Below are 23,272 nucleotides of genomic sequence, written 5' to 3'. Positions count from 1 at the left end.
CACCAGAGACCACATTTAATGCAGGGCTTCATGGTAATGATGATTGCAAACAATTGTCAGCTGACATATAGGAAGAAATTCAGCAGGCTTTTTCTCTAATTCCATTGTCAACTACAAAAAAATCAATGGATCCTATTGGTACATATTAGTAAAAGATGTGCAGAAATAGTTCATAATTATTGGAGGTTACAAGTGAAAAAACTAATGTTTCAAACATGAAATTTTAAAATAAAAATCATTTTTTATCTTAAACAAAAATATAATAAGTTAGTTTTTTTATATTTTTAAATTATTATTTGAAATTATTTATTCTTATTAATTATTTATTAATTTATTACTATATATATATATATATATATATATATGTCGTATTATTTTGCAGTCGTAGTCGTGGGGTCGAGTGTAGGGTTAGCAAGACAAAAGAAAATTGGAGACCATAAAAACACGTCCGTTCACTTTCAGGTCCTCACTCGAACTCTCCTTTATTCTTTATTGGTGTTGTTAACCTCATTCCAAAAGGGGCGAGATTAACAAAGTAAATTACAGAAAAATATACAAAAATATATACAAAATTTAAAATATGTTAAATGCCCCCCTCCTGAAAAGGCGACATCATGGAGCCTCAGGGAGGTTGGGCTGGGTGTTATACAATTTATCGGCTTGAACTCTAAAGTTGGTTGGATTATAATACGGTATAATTTTATCTACATTTACAATATCAGTTAATTTATTTAATGATTGGACAGGTCTGTCTATTTCTACGTTACAAGGAGATACTATCTTTAATATGGTGAAAGGTCCATGATACTTTGGAGCAAGTTTTCCTTGGTCGGGATGGAAAAAGGTTTGTAGTAGTATTTGGTCTCCTACTTTGAAGTTTGGAGTTTGGTGTTGACTATTATATTTATCTCTGTTTCTTTCATGAGCTATTTCAGTTCTTTCGGTGGCAATCTTACGTGCTTCGCTGAGAGAGGGATAATTCAAGTTGTCAGGTGAATCGGGGATTTCTCCGTACATTAAAAACATTGGAGGGAATCCTGTTATAGTATGAGGCGTTTGATTGTATTCTTTCACAACGTCACGTAACATTTGAGTCCAGGATCGTTTTGGATTCTCTGAATATTTTATTCTTAGTCTAGAGACAAGTGTGGCGTTTAGTCTCTCAACTATCCCGTTGTGCTGAGGTCGCTGAGTACTTGTTAGATGTTGTTTGATTCCATTCTTTTCTAAATATCTTCTGAATCTAGAGGAGGTAAATGAAGGTGCTCTATCTGTTAGTAGACGTTTCGGGCTGCCTGTCTGTAATATTTTGCCTAGACAATCTATGTAGGCGTTTATAGAAGTAGATTTGGATGGAAAACACCAAGCAAACCTAGAAAAGTGATCGATGGCAACATGAAGGTAGCCTTTAGTAGATCCGTATCTTTGCATTCCAGAGACAGTGTCCATAGATAACATGTCAAATGGAGCTTTTGATGAAGGTAAATCACCTAACAAGCCAAACCTTTTATGGTTGTATGTCTTTGCTTTCTGACAAGCATCACAATGTTTAACAAACTCTACAACATCGTTGATGACATTCGGCCAATAGTAACGTGGACTAATTAGTTTCAGCATCTGTGTTATACCTGGGTGACCATAGTGTGCATGTGCCCTGGATAGCACCTTGTATTGAAGCGATGGAGGTATGACTTTCTTTGTAAATCCCTTCTTTCTGATACAGATTACATCTTCACGATCTCGGAAGAATTTGGGTGAGGTGAGTAATGAGGTATCCTGGTTGGAAAGGACTTCCTCAGTGGTAACAAAATGGCTCACGGGGGCTCTGGATAAATAATCAGCTTCTACATTCTGGCTTCCCTTCTGATGTTTAATATCATACTGATACATGCTTAGTTTCAAAGACCATCTAAATAACCTTCCAGATGGGTTTTTTATACCTTTCAGCCACTGTAAAGCCTGATGATCAGTGTGTATGGTGAAATAGATATCATGAAGATAAAAGTGAAACTTTTCAATAGATGCTACAATTGCAAGGCATTCTCTCTCACTAATGGTGTAGCTTTTTTCATATTCACGTAAGGACCTGGAGAAATAGGCAATAGGAAGTAATCCTTTAACAGGGTGTTCCTGTTTCAAGATACTCCCTATACCATCTCCGCTAGCATCTGTATAAAGATGTGTAGGAAGCAAAGGGTTATACATGTTTAAGATGGGTCTGGAGATAAGTGCTCTTTTTAATTTCTCAAAAGATTCTTGACATTTAGTCGTCCAAACCCAGTTTTGATTTTTCTTTAGGAGCTTATTTAGAGGAGCTCTTAAATTTGCATAATTTGGAATAAATCGATGGTAATGGTTTATGGACCCTAAAAAGCCCTGTAATTGTTTGATATTAGTTGGACATTTTAACTTTTGTATTGTTTCTATATTTGGTAATGAGGGGGAGTAACTTTCTGGTTTGATGTTGAACCCAAGATAATTAATTTCAGATCTAACAAACTGACATTTTTTAAGATTTAAGTAGAGACCCTCCCTTGAACATAATTCAAATACTTGTGTTAAATGTTTTAGGTGTTCGTCCACGTTCTGACTAAAAATTAACAAGTCATCAAAATAATTGATGAGAAAAGGAAATCTATATTTATTTAGGATATTTTTTAGAACTAGCTGAAAAATCTGGGGTGAAGTCTTTAGGCCAAATGGTAAACGATTCCACTGGAAATGACCAGAATTCGTTACAAAGGCAGTTAGTTCTTTGTCTTCAGAATGGAGAGGAACCTGCCAATAGGCTGACAGAATATCTACCGTAGAAAATATTTTCGCACCTATAAGTCTATCCAGTAGCTCATCTATTCTGGGAATAGGTTCATTGTTAACTTTAATCCTCTCGTTTAATTTCCTATAGTCCATACATAATCTAGTTTTTCCCTCATCTCTTTTCTTGGCTAATGTGACTGGGGCAGCGTAAGGGGACGACGATGGTTCAATCAATCCCGACTTTAGCAATAGTTCCACCTGTCTATCAATCTCTTCCCTATCACGGTAAGATGCTCTGTAAGGTTTTAAAGTTATGGGTCTTTCGTCTTTAAGTAATATTCTAGGGGAAGCTATTTTTAGGGCTGGCACTGAAAACTTCTCAGCAGAAAAAACTTCCCGAAATCCTAAAACAATGCTCTTTAGCTTCTGCTTCTGATCATCCTTCAGATTAGGGTTAACAACATCCCTAATGTTAAAAATATTTAACAGAGATTCCTTTAAGGAAGTAGAACTATTCCTACCCCTACAAGTTCCTGCTGCATTTTGAGCCAAAGGAGGTGGGAAGACAAGGTTAGGAGCCTGAGGGGTCTCCTTCTGATCTATCTTATATAAGCTATTACTATTTTTACTTATTCTATTACAAAAATGATTAATGTCTCTACTATAGTAACTATTTGTGGAACTAGAGTGATTTGAACGTACTTCAAAAGTATTAGGATCTAATGCTAGGATAGTCTGATTTTGGGAGATCTGATTAAGACTAGAATCTATGACAAGACTAAATTTTCTAATGTCTGGATAAGATAAAATTAAATAAGGGAAATACCTGGATACTACATGTAAAGTAATGTTTTTTGTCAGGTTTCCAATCTTAAGAGGGATTGATACATTAGCCATGCTTGTGGTAGATCCTGCAGCTGTAGTGATAATCTTCACATCCGATTGGTATTGAAAGTATTTGGATAAAGTATCTAATAGTTTTTGGGATATAAGGCTGATGGAACTTCCTGTATCGATGAGCGCAGGCATCGTCTTGTTCTCCATTGAAACAGTTAGTAGTAGTCAAGATGGTGAAGTTGGTTCTGCCTCATTTGCTTCAGATACCTTGTGGACGTCTCTGTGAATAGGAGCTGAATATCTTTGGGGACAGTCTCTTCTCCAGTGCTGTGCTGGTAATCCCTGCTGATAGCAAAAACGGCAAGGGGATGGCGGTCTGCTCATGTGATGTACCAAATTTCTGTACTGGGGTTGACCCCGTGGTGGAATCCAAGATGGCGTCGTTTTCTTTGTGTGCGGCCATGACAGTATCTGGTTTTTGGCAAAGTGTTGGGATCCTGTGTAATTTTCTCGATTCGGTTTAGTTGCCGGATGATTTTCTTTCTGGGTCTTCGGCGGATGATCTGCTTCTTCTTGAATTTTTATTAATTTAGTAGCCTTCTGAAGCCATTCGACAGCGGTGGCTGGCGGTGCGGCTATCATATATTTTCTAATTCCTGCATTTATGCCGGCATTGAGACCTGTAATGGTCTGTTGCATGTTTAACTTAGCTTTTTCCGCCAAGGAGGTTTTGTCCCTATAGTAAGTTAAGACGTCTTCATCTCGCTGGTGTTGTCGATTTACAAAATCGGTGAAGTAATCTTCTTCTTCCTGTGGAAAGTACTCGAGTAATTTTTGTTTAATTTTGTTCCAATCCGTTTCCTCCACTAAATTTTCACAAAAATAGTCGAAAGCTTCATGCTGTAAATACTCTGGTATGTAAAAGTGGAGCTCTTGTTCGTCAATCCTTTGTCTCGCCGCTTGCTTCTCAAACAGTCTCATCCACGAAGTTAGACTTAGCTTTCCACGTGGGTTAAACGGAATAAGATTTAGTTTAGGAGGAGAGGTAGAACTACCTGTTTCTGGGATGGATTTGTCTCTAGATTTACTCATTGCTGGATAAGGTAATCCTGTCGACTCTTATAAATTGTCGTATTATTTTGCAGTCGTAGTCGTGGGGTCGAGTGTAGGGTTAGCAAGACAAAAGAAAATTGGAGACCATAAAAACACGTCCGTTCACTTTCAGGTCCTCACTCGAACTCTCCTTTATTCTTTATTGGTGTTGTTAACCTCATTCCAAAAGGGGCGAGATTAACAAAGTAAATTACAGAAAAATATACAAAATTTAAAGTATGTTTTATATATATATAGTAGTATAAATTCTTCTATTTTACTATTTTCTTACATAATTTGACTATTTGAAAATTGGGTTAGTTTTGTGGCATTGGATCTGGCAACAAAAGTATCTCTTGTATGTGTATAAGTAAAAGATTGGCACAAATTGCTTCAAGGAGTTTGGCTGAAATAAGCAAACAGCAAAAATGTAGGGTAATGTAATAGTAAATTATAAGCTTATTGTATTGGAAAACAATAGAAATTCATTACAGTTAAGCAACTATAACTGTTTAGTTACTTGAATAATTATTACTAGTCTAGATATTATATCATTCATCAACACCAGCTAATACTTGAATTTTGCACAAGCTGTATACAATTTATCGAATTGGAAAATTTATGGCATTTCTGTTTGGAACTGATACATGCATTATAGTCTAATTCATTCTTCTGTTACTGTGCAATCAACTGCAGTATGTAAGTTTGGTTTCAAGTTGGTGCTTACATTTGGCATGCATCATTGTTTTCTGTTTTCTAACAGTCATTTTCATTTTTCTTTCTGACAGAACTATTTTAAAGTAAAACATGACAAGACAAAGTACATGCTTAAGGATGGATGGCTTCATAAAACTGACTCAATGGGTTTTGTGGTGTCATCTTGTGCCTTTGATCTTTTCTGTATATTGTGTACTTCTACTATCAGTGTATTTAGCAGAGGTTTCCCCGCAATCCTACAACATTAGGATATGACAAACACTAAAAGAAATGCAATGCCACCTTTATTCCCAAGTGATTAAGAATGACAACTATTCAGTTGTCTCAAAGTCTCAGTGCTGAAATTATTCCCAATTTGTGTAATGGAAAATCAGGTACCCATTCAGAGCACTATCAGTTAACCTATCAGTGATACAACTTTGTAATGTAAATGTTCTGCTTGTACTGCAGAACTTATTTGGACTATGAAAAAATACCCAGCAATTATTCATTTTCATTTTGTGATATAAAGGAGATAATGCCATATGCTCAAACAATCTTCCAAAGAAATTTTCATTGTTACATCAAAAAATTAGATACATGATCACTGAAGCTTTGGTTCCTTATTTCTTTGATCAAATGGTAGATGATATTCAACATTCTACAGTATCAGTTATGATGACATGTGCAATGTAGAAAACAAAAGAACTCCAAATTCTGATTAGATACTGGTCAGAGCAAAAACATGAAATTATCTGCAGGCATCTCTAGAAATGAATTGTGGGAAGATGGAAGGGATCTCATTACAGCAGTACAGTACACAGGTTTTTTGTTGGTTGACCCTCTGTATGGGATGAATACACAGATATTCAACAGAAACTTAATTTACCAAGCAAAAATTTATGAAACACTCATCAACAAGATGACTTACTTTTGGTCCTGCAGCAAAAAGGTTGATTGAACAACAGAATGGACTCTCATTGCATTTTCTAAAGCTTATTCCTGAAAAAGTCCAGCTTAATGAATGGTGTTTCATACAAGATAATTTCAGAATTTTTTAAATGTTCTACCATCAAAGCTGAACTTTATTTCAAAATATCTAGTGCTGAACTATTTACAAAATTTATTTAGCTGTTTCAGGGTCCCTTAATACATGAATTTTATAGTGGATTGTTTAATCTGGTGTGTTGGGACAGATTTTAACCACTGAATGCATGAAAAGTATAATGGAAGATAAACTACCATATGAAAAAAGTCTGTTTGCAGCAAAGAATCTACTACCATTGAGAGAGATAACATGCAGCACAAATTTGAAGGAAGAGTTGGATTCCTTGCAAAAAAAAGATTTTTTATCTTTCAAAAACTTGATGCAAAAGCACTACTTGCATGCATTTACTTACACACTTGAAAGTCACCAAGTGAGCTCAATGATATTAAGATCATTAAGGTGTTTGCAACCATGTGAAAGAATTTTACAGAGAAGTTATACAAACATAACCAGGATTACAAATGCTTACCATTTGATATTGCAATGGACATCTTACTTGACAAGTGGAAGCTATTTCAGTTGGAACCTGAATGAGCTGATCAGAAGGAAGTTAATAGAATTGACCATTACTAGAAACACTTCTTTGGGTTACAGAATCCTGCTGGGATGCCAAAATACTCAAATGTGTATAACATAGTCAAAGCATTGTTGGCTCTTTCCCATGACAATGCTGATGCTGAATGAGATTCCTCCATTTCTAGATGTGTTCTGACAGAAGACAGAGCAGCAATGTCAGATTGATTGATGAATTTATTGTTGATAGTAAGAGATGGGCTTCATATTTACAACAGTAATGCTTTTTTGGTGCCAATTACAAAAGAAATTACTTGACTTAGTCCACAATGCACATGCTAGTTACAAAGCCTTTTTGGAGATGCAAAATAAATTGAAAGAACAAGAACAAAGGGAAATAAAAGAAGAAAAGAAAGAGATACTTGAATAGGAGAGAAAATAGTTGATACACTTGAAGCTGAGTTGAAGCAGAAAAAAAAAGGAAGATAACATTCAAAGAAAAATAAGGGCTAGAATGTTTCAAGAAGCCAGTAATTGATTACAAAGGGCAATTAAACAAAACAATGTTGTAGAAATTCATCTTACTCAGGTATGTTTGAAGGTATGAGAAAAGTTCAAACTGAAGAAGAGGAGAGTACAAGAGAAGTAGGGAAACTTCTGGAAAAATTAAACAAAAGAAAATCATAGTTAATAACAAAGTTCCTTAAGTAAGAAACAAAAAAGTGACTTAGGACAATAGTAATTTTTTAAAAATAATAGTCATGGCTATTGTATCATTAATAACAAAAAAATTATATTTTGGAAGTTAATCTAGTATCAAAAACAGTCCAATTCAGCACAATACACATTCCTCAGAAAAACACCACACAAAACAAGCAAAGCTCACCACTCACAATGAGGGAAAAAAGGCTCATTCAAATACTGGCATGTCCTTAAGTATCCTCTCATGGTCCGTCAGTGCTGCCAGCTAAAACATGCACACCAACAAAAATAATATTAGAGTAGCCCAAGACATAGCCAAATATTGCAGCACCACAGCACTAGCAGAAATTTGAATTTGCCGACTGGAATGCTTTCAGTTAACTGATGTTTCGGTTGATCGGTATTCGGATAATTGATGCTCTACTGTATTTGTTTTAATATGAAACGTGTAAAAATGGTTGTAGTAATAAAGGAAAGATGATACAGAACTTTTTAAGAATTTTTCCTTTAATATGCATTTATCTCAAATCAACGTTTTGATTTTATATTCAGGCTGAATTAAATATAGTAAAGCACAAAATGTGATGACGTGAGCATATGCATACACATTTCTGGTGTAGGATTTCATTAGCTTTGTAATTTCGAGTCTTTCACAATACTTTTAACAGTATTTGCTTTTTTTTTTTTTTTTTTTTTTTTAATTTGACTTGTTTTTCTCACTTACTTTTGTTGACATGACTGCTTTAAACTATCCTATGTCGAAATTTTTTCTGTTGCATTATGCTGCAATGTTGAATTTTTGTAGATGTTAGGCTTAACAAAAAAAATTTTTTTTTAAATAATAATCATTGCTACTGTATCAGTAAAAATTATTTTTTTATTTTGCACAAACAAAATAAATATATTGAAAAATATAAAAAGAAAACAAATTATATTTCAAAAGTTTATTTTAATATAAAAATTATGATGCGTAGCGACATCTAGTATCAAAAACGTACCAATACTGTAATGAGATATATTGGGTTTGACCTGGTGGGCCAAAGGTCATGACCCTGATATATGTCTGGAATGACACAGGACAGGTTAAGGCCTGTATACAGATACTTTTCAGATCTGGATCTGGACCCTAGGCAATTATAACTGCCTAGTTTGCCTAGATCTGACTTCAAACCTGTTTTTAAAAAAAAATTCACACTATACCTTGAATGAATTTTTAATAGTATAGAAAAATTGCCAGATTGAAAATATCTTTTGCCAAATTACTAACTGGCTTGAAATATTGCTAAATCCCTACTCAAGTTTACATCTTCCCAAATAACAATCATATGTCATGGCTTCAGTAACAAATCACATGTGGGGAGGACACTGTCTACCATGGTTAGTTTTACAGCATGATATATATCCATTGCCATATTCAAATGCCTGCTGTTGCAAAACAATGTAAAAGATGCTTGTTGAAAGAGTATTGGAATTGGTTTGTAAAACAAACCAATTCAAATAGATCAGAAACATTTCAAAATGTCGATGTATTGGATTGTTATTATCAATAGTTAATTTGTAGTGTGGTTAGCATGCTTTAATTACAAACAAAAAAAATTCGTGCAGAACAAATTTTTTGTTTTTGAATTTGAAGTCATTAAATTGAAGACCTACAGTATTTTTTTTTTTTATGTGATTGATGCTGTTTATAATAATTTTAATTAATTTGATGTTAAATTTATTAATTTCCATTACTGCTTACAGTTAAGGATACGTCTGAAGCACAAGGCCATTCTCCTGAAGAGTATGTTATTTTTATAAATTTCTAATTATAAATGCTTTTTTAAAGTTGTTTATTGTGATTTTTGTTTATTTGAATCTATTATGCATTATGTGATCATATTCTGTTTTATGAATAGAACACTAGTTATAATATATATTACAATTATACATGTAAAATATATATATAACTTTTGAACAAAATCTTTTAAATAGTCATCAATTTTAAAAAATTATTGTTCACTAGTAAGCTAAATAAACTGATTTTATACAATTTTAGGATTATGAACATTTTAAAAGACAAACCATTAGCTAATTTTTTAATTCTTACTTCAAAAATACTTTTATTATTCTGAAGAAACTATATTGCATTTATAAGACATCTGAAAAACTATATTGGGCCATATAGTTACTAATTATTCATTACTCTTTTCCATAAATATTCAAATGATTAATTTCTGAAAACTATATAATCAAAAACACTATAACTTTCTAAATGTAAAATTGAAAAATTAGGCAAAAATGTTAACACTTATTTTTGATTGATAAGTTGGAAAAGTTAAATGTTCTATTATTTTAGACTTATTGTACAGGGTGTCTGAGAAATTTATAACACAAAAATGAAGTGATCTATTGAAGTGTGGTTTGCAATAAAAGAAAGAATAGTTTAAAACATTTTTTATTAGAATACATTTAATAAACGTTTGAGTTCTACCTTCAGACTCTTATAGAATTCTTCTTTAACCTGTTCCACAGATTCATCTAATGTCAATAGGCAACTGTAATCTTTTGACTGCTATGTTTTTAAATTTCTGCATCTAAATATAAATTGAAGGGATATTTTATGATGTCTTTTTGTACTTCTTGCAATACTCCCTCTGCATAGTTACAGCAATTTTGTTTCAGCTAACCACAATAAATATTGCCCTTTTTCCTGTATTGTCACCATTTTTAATTCTGCAAGCCACTAGCACTGTTATAAACATTTGTGCTAAAAAGCTTTTTTGTTATTTTTTTTACTAAAACTGCATTTCAATAGATTGTTTTGTTTTTGTGTTATGATTTTGTATAATAATAAAGATCTCAGACACTCTGTAGTGTATTTTTATTAATACACCATGCATATAACATTTTAATTGTTAAACATTTTAATTTCAATAGATTGCCTATTTCACAATCAAGTGGAGATGGTAAATTTGTAAATTCTAAAGAAGCCAAGTATAATGTTATAAAAAATATTCAAAATTCTATTGAAGTATCCAAATCAGTTATAGATCAACAATCTCATTCTGAAGAAATCTGTAAAGATAAATATAACAATAATTGCAAGAATGTTGGAAATAATCTAGTGGATGAAGCTAATATATCAAAATCTTATGAATATGGTGGAAACCAAAACAAAACATTAATATATAGTCAGCAAGATTTAAGCATGACATGTTTAGAAGACATAATAGAAACATCGAGAGAATTATCATCTACAGTTCAGGAGCAAACTACGTGCAAAACAATTATTGACACCATTGAGATGGATATCACACACATTCAAGCAGATGTTGATACTTTGTCAGAACGTTTTGGAGGATATTTTCAAAATGAAGATTATAACAAACAAGATGAAAAAGAGAATAAAACAATGATTTTTAATAATGAAAGTTGTGTGAATTTAGAAGAGACAATGTGTGGCAATGAAGTTGTTCAAGCAAGAAATTTGGATTCATCTGTAAATGAAACAAATGGAATTATAAATGCTACAATCTGTTCAGAAATAACCTGTGCATCTTTAGCTGGTGTTCCTGTTATTCAAAAAGATGATGACTATAGTTTTATTTCTAGAGATGAAGATGAAACAAACTTAAAATTAATTAAATTTACTTCAGATGCAGAATGTGAAGATGATCAATTTGGTAATAGTATTAATAAAAGTCAATATGAAAACAGAATATTATGTGAAAAATTAAAAATAAATGAATTTCATGAAAAACCCATTTTGGTAAAAGATGATGTGGTAAATACACAAAAAATATTAAGAGAAGATACTAAATTAGAAGAAAAAATATCAGATAATGTTCAAACTACTGCTATTCAACCTACTTCAGAAGCAAAATTTTTACAGATTTGCAAAGATACTATAAAAGACAGACAAAAGACTATTGGAATATCTCAGCTTGATAAGAACATTGGATTCAATTGTAATAGTAATGAATCAAAGCATAATGAAAAAATTCCGGATGACAATTTTAAATGTAATTTAGAAGAAACTGATGAAGTTCAAAGTTTTGAGAATTCTGGTATTTCAGAATTTCATTCTGAAATAGATGATAAAAATAAAATGGAAAATCTAATTGAACAAAATACTGAACAACCTGCAATAAATCTATCGTTATGTATGTCTGAAAATAAAACATTTTTTAACCAAGAATTGGATCTGAAAGAACAAAAACATGAAAAAAATTACAGAGAAAACAATCTTCAAGATAAAAATATTGATAATTTAACAAATATCACAAGTTGTACAGATATAAACAAATCTCATAAAGAAATTATAGATTTGCAAAATGATGATAAATGTGGTTCAAATGTAAAAATAGATATTATAAATACAAATGAAAATATAGATGAGAGAATGTCTAATAATGATGATTCAACATCAATAAAAGGTAACATTCTGTATCCATCAGATTTTAATAGGAAGAGTTTGGATGAGATACATCAAAAGAAAATTGATACTGAGGAGTTGCCACGAAGATCAGTTAAAAGCATTTTTGATAGAGAGTATCCATCAAATTTTAAATGGAAAAGTTTGACAACCGTCTGGCAAGAAACAAATGAAATTAATGAGTGTTGTCCAAAATTGGTACCAAATGTGTGTTCTGATGATAGTAGCAATGATGGACATGTGATAGAGGAAACTTGTCAAAGTGTAAAATTTCCAACTTGTTTTAAATGGAGAAGTCTTTCAGCAGTGAATGAAGCAGAACTGAATGAGTTATCTATAAATTCAAGCAAAAACATGGGATTACTGTTAAATAAAATAGATAAAAATAGTTCATGTAATCTCAGTTCAAAAAATATTACCAAAAACTCAATTGAAGTTTCAAAATTCAAATCTGATGATAAAAGATTTAAAGAAAAAACTGATGTTTTACATTCTTTCCAATTGGAAAGAGAAGTACAAAAAGATTGTGCAAATTCTTCAAAATTAATGTCTGAGAATGATAAATCTAATTATTTATCTAGGATAAGTGATACAAATGTCAAAAAACCTTCAAACAAAACTAAAATAAATATTGATGAAACAATGAATTTTACAAAAAAACTATCTGATGTATATTTTGAATGTTATGATCTTTCCAATGATGATCAATCAAAAGTAATGCCTGAACAATTTCATAAAACTTTAAATGTAACAAAGATTTTTGATGATGATGATTTGAGTTTAACAAGAGCCATACCTGATTGCTTGAAAAATATTTCTCCAAAAACTACAGTAATAGATGAAACCACAATTATGCAGGAATCTGACATGAAAATAAACAAAAGTTCACAGAAATCTTTAAATAGAACTAAATTTATTGATGATGATATGAACTTGACAAATATTACATCATTTAAGTTTTTGGATGGAAATGTTCCAACTACTGAAAAATATGAAATAAATACAACAATTCCAACAGATGTACTTTCAGATTCAAATGTAATTAAAAATTTGAGTGGGAGAAAGAACAATAAGAATACAAGAGAAAATATTGAAAATTTTATAGATCACTCAAATGATGATGATGATAACTCATTGACTGACTGTGATTTATTACAAAACAATGAATATATTAACCAACAGTTGCAAGAAAAAATTAATAAGTTAAATTTTAAAAAGTCATTGACTCAAACTTTAAATTCAAAATCAGAAAAGAATAAAAGTATGTTATTGCGTGAAGAAGTTTATGACAAAAAGACACAAAGCAATTTGCAGGTGATGTCAAAAGAAAACACTATAGATTTTGTTCGTGATAAAGAACTTATTGATAGTGAGTCGTACCCTAAGAATAACGACAATGAAAATAATTCAAAATATGATAGTTACAGAAGTTTAAATAAATCAAATGCATTTTATGAGGAATCTAACGTAGCTGAAAAAGAAAATTTATCTTACATAAAAAGAAAAAGAATTCATGATGAAATAAAACTTGATGCTTGTTCTAATTTAAAACTATTAAACAAAAAACCAAAACTTGCAGATTCTGCAGTTAGCTGTACTTGGAAAATAACTGCAATTAAAAAAGCAGATAATGAAAGTCTGAAAGTAAATGAAAGTAAACACTTATCTGATATAAATCATTTCCATTCAAGTGAAACAACTGAATTATCTAATCTGAAATCAAAAATCCCTGAGAATGAACACAATAATATTAGTTCTAATGCAGAGATGATGGATACTAATGTAAATTGTAAAAATAATGAAAGTGCAGAATCATGTAATGAATCAAGCCAACCAATGGGATTTTTCAAAGCATTTGAAAAGGATAGTGATTCAAGCCAAGATACTGTTACTCAGCCTTATTCCCTCCTGAATATGATTCCAATTAAACCGGTAAAGAAAATAAATCAAAGCCATTCTGAGATGGATGATAATTATTTACATAAAAAGAACTCTGTAAGCAAAATTAGCTGTGATGAGAATAATTTATATTCATCAAATACAGTTTTGCCTGAAAAGCAAAATGAAGAATTTTGCAAGAAAACAAAACTTGTAAATAATTTTGAAAAGACTTATGAAAGTGAAGAAAATCAGAATTATGTAAATAAAAATGAGTCGCACTTACATATCTCTGAAAGGATTTTGAGTAGCAGCAGTAATTTTAAAACCATGAATCAACCAGTAGCTCTGTCAGAATTATCAAAAGAACAACTTCATTTATGTTCAGAAATTGATGATATTGAAATATCGCCTGTCAAATTTGACCTTCAGAAATCTAACGTTACTGCTAATAATGACGGAGATACTTTGGATGTTACTGGTTTTATAAAACAAAATACTTGTAATTTATTTATACCTATGAGTTCAACTCAAATCATTAATTTTGATCAATGTAACAACATTACTTTCAATAAATCAGAACTGGAGAGTATTTTACCATTAGAAGAAACAAGAATGACTGAATGTCTTCCATTAGGTGAAATGGATTATTGTAATGCTGTTTCATCTCCTAAACAAAGCACAAGAAATAATAATGATAAGGTTAAAGAAATTGATACACCTGAGAAAAAAATTGAAAATATTCAGAGATCAAAGGTTTTAGGTATTAACGAAACTTTTGATAAAGTTCCAACAGGAAAAATTACTACTACAAATTCTATACAATTAGAACTAGATAATGATCTCACTAGAACTAAAAATATATACAAATCTGATAAAATAATTGAAAATGTCAGAGAATCAAATGTTGAAGAAAGCAATAAAACTTTTGATAAGCTTGCAATTGAAAAACTAGATGCTAATACTGTAAATAAGAATGAAGAAGCAATGAATAAAAGTAAAAAAGATATAAGCAGCAATAGTAAAATGAGCAATAGAATTGAAGATAAAATTTCTTTAAGACAGAAAGATGATGAACCTGAATTACATTTGAACCAAAGCACAGTTTCGCAAGTTGAAGTAAAAAAGAATCACATTATTGAAGACAGTTTACAAGCTAACCGTGTTAATGAAACTACACGTGAAACTTCTAAAAGAACATTTATTAACTGTGATGCAGATTTCAAACAGAATGATGTAACTGCTAATAAAAAAATTAGATTAACAGAATCTGTATGTTCAACGACAGCAATAATTGGAAATTCTATTGTTGATAACTGTAACAAAGAAATAACTAAAGCTGAAGAAGCAGTTCTTGTGCCAAGAAAAAAAGATTTTGATAAGGTAGAAAGAGAAGAAAAAGAAATAAAGAATGAAACTTTACTGATGAATAAAATGGAACAATGTATTGTTTGTAATCCAAGTATTTCAAAAACTTTTCTTGGAAACTTGACAAAAAATTGTTTAAATGAAAATGGAGATCAACTAGAACATGGTTCATCATGTTGTAATAAAAGATCAGAAGATGAATGTGTACAGCTTTTACAAGAGGTATGTTTCTCTTAAATTATTTATGTTATGATTAGAACGTTGTGGTTAATTAGAGTTAGTTTTAAATATTCAGCAATAATTAATATAATAGAAGACAAATACATTTGAAGCTTTATATGTGAACATTATAGCTTCACACAAGTAGATTAATTTAATTCATATACAAGAACTGTTCAAGGTTGAACTGCACATTTTGTAACTTTTGTCACTTTTTACACAATTAGTTAACTATGACATTGCTATAATATTTGCTACTTTGTAGACAGTAACTTTCTCTCCCTGCCAAGAGTGAGTTCTCCCCTTTGGTGATTGCACATAATGAAGTCAGACAACATGTCAGATTATGTTTCTGCAAACATGAAACAACAGTGCATGATAAAATTTCTTGTAAAGAATGAGAAACTAAAATTTGGCACAGATTGCAAGTGTGTATGGTGCAACAAGTTTAGCAAAGGTTGATCAACTATCAAGTGAATTTCAAATACAGGATATTATGGAAGTCAATTTCCTGATAGAGGATGCAATGATCAATGCACAATATTGGTTTCTTTTCTAAAAGATATACTTTGCAGTGCAATCTGCAAAAAGAGGCCAAGAAAATTGAAGACAGTTGTTTTACTGCACAAAAATTTACACTCACATATACCTCTTATGATGACTGTAACTTTGACAACTATAAACTGCAAACTCTTCACCCAGCCCATACAGTTCAGATTTAGTTTTAAGTAATTTTGTTTGTTTGAATTGTTATAGAAGCATTTAGGAGGAAAGAAATTTGTGACAAATGAAGCCCTGTAGGATTGTGTCCTGAGTTGGCTATGAAAACAGTTGGTAAACTTTCTACAGTGCTGGAATTCAAGTCCTTTCAGTACAGTGTGGAAGAATTTCATAAATGGTAATGGGGATAAATTAAAAAGACCACATAATTTGGATGTTGTATCTCTAATCCTTTTTTTTTTATAAAAAGTGTAGGTCAACCTTGAATTGTTCTCATATTGAAATTTGGATATGATGATTATGTAAAATTTATTAATATTTTCATATTGTTAACAGGAAAATTATCAAAAGTAATTAGATTATCTTAGAATTCCTAATGTTTAAAATCCAACATTTTTATGCAGTAATTTAAATTATACAGGATTTATCATTTATTTTTTATAAATTTTATGTTCATTAATACATTTAATATTTTATGTACAGTACCTTGAATTGCATTTTCTTTGTTTTATAAAATGTGATATATTATTGAATTGTTTATCATTATTTTCTTTTTAATTGAAATTTATAGTTATTACAGAAATTTTAGTTTATATGTAACTAGCAGATAGGCCCAGTGTTACTCGGGCAAAAGCAACAATAGTGAAGATTAAGAATATTACATTATAGTCAACCTTACCCATTTTCACAGAATGCAAGACTTGGGTCCCCCTGTTTCCAGACTAATTAGAGAATTTTTAGATGGGTCTAAAAATATGTTTGATTTCCCGCAAAAACAAAAAAAACTGCATCTGCGTCTTGCATGTCGCTTTCTCTTAACAATTCCATTGTTACTTAACACTTCCATTGTTGATGGAAGTGTTAAGCCTTAATTCTGTTCCTCTCCCCGTGGGGAGGAATTTTGAAAAATCCTTTCTTAGTGTGCGTTCTCGTGACGTACCCTAACTGTGCACCAAATTTCAACTTTCAACTCCTAACCGTTTGGGCTCTGCGCTGATTATTATTATTATCACAAACTCATCTTGATTATATATATAGATACAAAATACTAATAAAATAAAATTAAATATTAGTGGAAATAATAATATACAATTTCAATATATATTACAATTTTGATCAATTTTTTATTTAACTTTGCATTCAGCAGTAAGTACTCATGTTCAATATGAAAGAAGGTTAAAATAATAATATTCATTTTAATATTTTAGTTATGGAATTTTTTATTGAAATAATAATCAACTTTGCTTTTTCACTCTCCATATAAAATAAAATTGTTAATAAGGCTCAATTTATTGTCATTATCTGTAAATATAGTAATTCACAATCAGTAGTTAGTTAATTTATTGCCAAAAATTTGTTCATTTATTCATTACATAAGTTCATAAAGAACTGAGAATAACTTACATCTGATACAACAAAAAATAACATTAAAAGACCCAATAAATATTAAAATCTAAATAGAAAATGCATACATAAACAAAATACTAAACTGACAATTATATGAAAGTTAAAAATATAAATGATTAAAATTATAATTCAGATAATAATCCACCTCATGTTTGTTATTTACAATACAGAGAAAAAAAGCATTTTCAGATAAATTAAGGACTATGTTATGAAGTATAATTGGGTGGAAGAAGGCTATTAAAATTTAATTAAAAAATAATACACAGTCAAAATATTTAATTCTTAAAAAAATTTTAGCTAGACCTAAGTGTGGTCTGGTGACATCAGAATAATCAGTGAGTTTCAAATTAATTAATTATAAATTTATTTTAAAGCACTTTTAATGTTATGTAAATTTGTATTGGAAGTGCTAGCTCGAATAGGAAGGGAATAATTGATTAGTGACCGAAGAACAAAAGAAAGAAAAATGCACGACGAGTTAAACAAGAGGAAATATAACGACAATGTCATAATATGCCTTGACAGATAGCTAGGCTCTTTAAGATTTTTTTTCTGTATGTAAATTAAAAAGTGATTTAGTATAAAATATGACTCCCAATTATTAAGAAAATTTAAAAGTAAAATTTGAGATTATGAAAAAGTATTTACATAATCTTCAATACTATTATTTGATTTTATTTCTATAATTGAAATATTTTCTCCTTAAATTTTTCTATATTAATTTTAATGTTATAATTATAATTAGATGGATATTAGAGTTTCAAAAATAATTTAATAAAACTATAACTAGAATATTAATTTCAGTATTAGACAATATAATTGTTGTTATATGTTTTTTTTCTGTTAGGATTCAGTGATTGAAAATGAAAATGAAAATCTTAATGGCAGCCATACGAAGTAAGTTTATTTTATTATTTAATTACATGATGGGACTTATAAAATTGTTACTTGATATATTTAAAATATAATTGCTTTAAACACATTTTTGATTATTTCTTAATTTTGTTTTAGATAAATGTTTACTACACAAAATTAAATACAAGTTTAAATTTGCACATTAAATACACATTTATGAGACAGTCATTAATTTATTTATTCTTAGTACATTTATAATTACATTAATGTTAAAAGTATATTGTTTATTACATTTATGAATTTTTTTATTATGGAAGAACAATATCATACAAAACTGATTATCATGGCTTTCCAACATGTACACAGACAGACTATAATATATATAGACTCATGCAGTGCTCTACAGGCAATCAACAGTTGTAGGACTACTCAATTTTAAATAACATATAACACCTACTTCAATATCTGAAACATGCAGGAAATACAATAGCATTCTACTGGCTGCTTGGACATACAGGACTCCATGGAAATGAAACAGCAGACAAACTCATAAAACAAGAAAATGAGAACCAAGAAAGAACATTCAGATCATACTATAAAGACCGATACAGGTATCTTGATTAACACTGTTAATTAATCCCTCGATTTTACCACGTATATCAAAATTGTGTTAATCAAAATACGGTATCTATGTTAAGTAAAGACAGCTGGTAAAGCTGTGTAAATTAAAACTTCTGCCACATATATAAAGGGATTACTGCAATTAATTTTGTGCATTAATTAAATTCCACATTAAGCAAAACTGCATTAAGCAAGGGATTCTTGTATAGCTGTATCAACAACTACAGTACATATACAACAAATGGCAATAGGACTAAGACAGATAGCTCAACAAGATTCTAAACATCTTAAAACCAGATTTAATAAAATGAATAACCATTTAACAGAAAAATTGGAAAGTAGTACTAGTACTTGAGTGACAAAACTGGATACACAAGACTAGCACATAACTATCTAATAACAAGGATACCCACTCAATTTGCTCAACTTGTCACACTCCACTTACAATCTGACATATACTGATAACATACCCTCAGTATAAAATAGCCAGACAGATGACAAATATTTTCAGATGACCAAAAATTTAGACAAATTTAATAGACAAATAGTGACCAATAATAGACAAATTTGACCATATCTGAAGGCAATAAACTTATACACAGAACTGTAGGACATACAACAGAACAATTATGACTAGGGTTTCTCATTTCCCGGGATTGCAGGATAAAAGTGGACTGGATCCCGGGTAGAATGAATTATTTTTAAGATATACAAAATATCATGAAATCAAATGATATGATTATTTTTTATCTTTTAAACTAATTTAATACGTTCTGCAACCTCCAATATCATATTAATAATGCTGTGTAAGATATATATTAAAAATTACCTTTGAATTACGTAGAAATTTTCACAAATAGAAAAAATTTATTAAAATTTGCTGGAAACTGCATACAACAACAACAACAAAAATGCTTTGAATTGAGTTGAAAATTTAAAAAAAAATCAACTTAGATCAAACTTCTAATTCAAAAGGTAACATTTGTTTTTTAAATAAAACATAATACAAAATATTATTGTAAATTTTTATAATAAGATTTTAAAAAGCAAAGATGGTCAATACTCCAAACACTCGATCTGGTTCTTATTTAACTAATGAAAAGCCTGCTACCAAGAATGCCCTTTCCGATTCAATTGATGTGAATGGAAGTCGTGTTTAATGCATTTAAGAGAAGACAGATGCGCTGCTTTAATAGAAACATCAAGCTTATAGCCAAATAATTCAGCAATTCATTTGGCTTTAATAATCAGGTTTATGAAGAAAAACTTCATACTTGTACACTTCATACTCAATTGTATCTATGCCCAATTTGCACAACCAGGCATTATGCAGTTATTGAAGCCACTGGGCATGGTTAAAGATTAAGACAGCATAAGCACAATTATTCCAGATATTACAGGTTCTGACAAGTAAAGAATTTTCAGAGTCCTGCCACAAATATTGATTATTGACCATTTGGGACATGCCATAACGAGCAAAAATTTAAAAAACTAATAAGTAGGTTTAAAATTAATAAATACAAATAAAATTATGTAAAAGATAAAAATTATTAAAAACTGTTATCTTAAAAACCGATGGAGTCAGATAAAATCAGTCTTTTACTTATTTGTACTATATATTAGTACACGGAAATTAATTTCCAGTCTTTTCTGACATACGGAGGCTAGAAATTTCACAGAACTCTAATCTGTTTACTTAAAAACAAACACGAGTTAAAACTAAAAAATTCTTAAGGCAAACAGGTAAACTCTGAGAGAGAAATTTTATTCATATTACATTACCCCAAATGCATTTTGCTGCTAACAGCCTCCTCAGTAGGGCTTTTCACAAAGAAACCTTGATACAAGTTATCCATCAACAACAGAAACATCATCCACACAGTAAGTATTTCATGTACAATCTTTATATCCGATTAAGCTATCCCAGCATTCCGTGGTAATCATGCATTATTCAAATTCATTATGCTAGTTTGCATAATGATTGCATAATGTTCCTTAATTTTCCGCTTGATTACATTTTTTTCCCCAATGTAATATTTTTATATTATTAATATCGATAGAACAACTATTAGCCTGACAATGTAAGAACACTGGAGAACATTAATAAATACAAAGGAATTCTGACAGTTAATGAGTTAATTATACTTTCTATTTGCAAAATTTCCTTAACCTTAACACAAAATAAGAAAAAAGTGAACTTTTAAGAAATTTGTCGGATTTCCCGGGATATTTCCCAGGTTAAAAAAACAACCAGGATCCTGTTTGAGAAACCCTAATTATGACATATTAAAAAATCCAAGAGAACATATAGAGACATAACTGGCTAGACCTGGCACTCTGGCCTACCTAGACCCTTGTGCCACAAAATCCCAAATTCAACCAACAAAACTGATTAATAAAGAGTGCAGGCTCATGAACTTATACAGAAAATTTATAGTAATGAGAACACACTTTAAGATTAATGAAATAAGTATTTATGATAGAATATTTACACTCCTCAAAAGTGAAATTGTAACACCACAAAGGAATGTGCTTAAACAGGACCGGTAGAGGTGACAGATATGCAAATGATTAAAAGAACAAAGATATGCAATAGACACCTGTTTATTCAATAATGAATATGGCCCCCATGGGCAGCTATACAGGCCACTATATGGTGAGATATACTATCAATGAGGCAATTAATGGCTGCCTGAAATATCCCTTGCCAAGCTGTGTCCACTGTGGCATACATGTTGTCTAAGATATGTGGTGGTGGTCCCCAGTGCACCTCACATCGGGCAAAGTGCCACAAGTGTTCAGTGGGAGAGAGATCTGATGAGGATGCCAGCCAGGGAAGGATATGAAATCCATTCAGACTGGTGCAGTTGGGCATTGTCTTGCTGGAACATCCTGTTGGATGCAGCCAAAACCACAGGTCCCATAATTTATGTGGCATACTGGTCCACTGTCAGAGTACAGGAAATGTGCATTAGGGCTTTCCACTGATCGAAACATGATGCCACTCCAAACCATAATGCCCAGTCTGGGGCTGGTGTGATGCTCAGCAAAAATGGCCAGCATATAGTGTTTCCCACGATACTGTCACACCTGTCCATGGCCATCATTCCTCCGCAGACAGAAGTGGGATTCTTCCATAAACAATACTCAATGCCATTCAGTGGACCAGTTGCAAGATGAAGACACTGCGTCAGGCATTCAGCCTCGTGTCAAGCTGTTAATGGCAACTCAGTTGCAGGTTGTTTTGTGTGCAGTCCAACTTCATGCAACTTATTGCAAATGGTTTGGGTGGACACAGATGAACCTGTTGATGGCAACAGGCAGCTTTGGATGTCACATGTCATGGCAAACAGATTTTAATGAGCCATTCAGCAAATTTGCCAGAATATACTCTCTATCATGTGCAATCCCTCTTTGGTGTATTTACAGATGTTCCTGTGTCCATTGTCTCACATGTCACTAGATTGTAATAATGTCATGCCCAACACATGGCAATCTTGCACATTGACAGACTAAGGTCGTGCAGCTGGAGGATAGAGTCTTGTTTCCCCAGTTGTTAACTGGTGGTATTCAGTTCACTGTTGTCTCCAAGGAATTTTCTATGCTTCTTCAAAATTTGGCTGCTGCAAACTGTTGCTAATAGCATTTATGGCTCAAGGCAGCTGCTGGTCTTTATAGCCTGAAGTCAGGTACCACATGACTGAATGCATATGCAAACTTAATCATTTGCATCTTTTTCTCACCTCTACTGGTCCTGCAATTTGCAGGTGGCTAAAATAATCCATGAAGGTATAGGTGCTATGCCCATTCCTTCATGGTGTTGTGATTTCACTTTTCAGGACTATTTTGCCTACAGCATATAAATTTCAATATTTTCTAATTTGAAATTTATTGACTCAAAAAATAATCATTTTGTAAAGTTTAAAAATTCACAAAAATTGAAGAAACACTGAATAAATAAAGAAAAGTGTCTTTGCAGTTTGTTCTTGCTAAACACTTTGAGAACATAATGTGAGACAGAGTCAGGTTTTTATTGAAAACTACTCATCAGTCTGAATATGCAAAAATGTTAAAAATACTTCATTTCAGTGATGGCATAATCATAATAAATATATATTAAGAAATAATGTTCTAAGACGTAT

At 31.2% G+C, this 23,272-nt stretch overlaps 1 protein-coding gene across 1 annotated transcript in view; it reads left to right on the top strand.

Annotated features, from left to right (window-relative positions):
• Positions 1-18,669, top strand: part of LOC136969336 (putative autophagy-related protein 11) — a 31,299-nt gene extending 12,630 nt beyond the window's left edge. The window contains exons 6-9 of the mRNA XM_067263466.1: positions 9,389-9,428; positions 10,565-15,530; positions 18,502-18,551; positions 18,666-18,669. Coding sequence (XP_067119567.1) covers positions 9,389-9,428; positions 10,565-15,530; positions 18,502-18,551; positions 18,666-18,669 — 5,060 coding nt within the window. The remainder of the gene's footprint in view (positions 1-9,388; positions 9,429-10,564; positions 15,531-18,501; positions 18,552-18,665) is intronic.
• The last annotated feature ends 4,603 nt before the right edge of the window (positions 18,670-23,272 follow it).

The sequence above is a fragment of the Centruroides vittatus genome, unplaced genomic scaffold (genome assembly GCF_030686945.1).
Source record: "Centruroides vittatus isolate TY-2023 unplaced genomic scaffold, ASM3068694v2 contig_1776, whole genome shotgun sequence".
In the NCBI taxonomy this organism is placed as follows: Eukaryota; Metazoa; Arthropoda; class Arachnida; order Scorpiones; family Buthidae; genus Centruroides; species Centruroides vittatus.
This window is presented reverse-complemented; position numbering and strand designations above follow the sequence as displayed.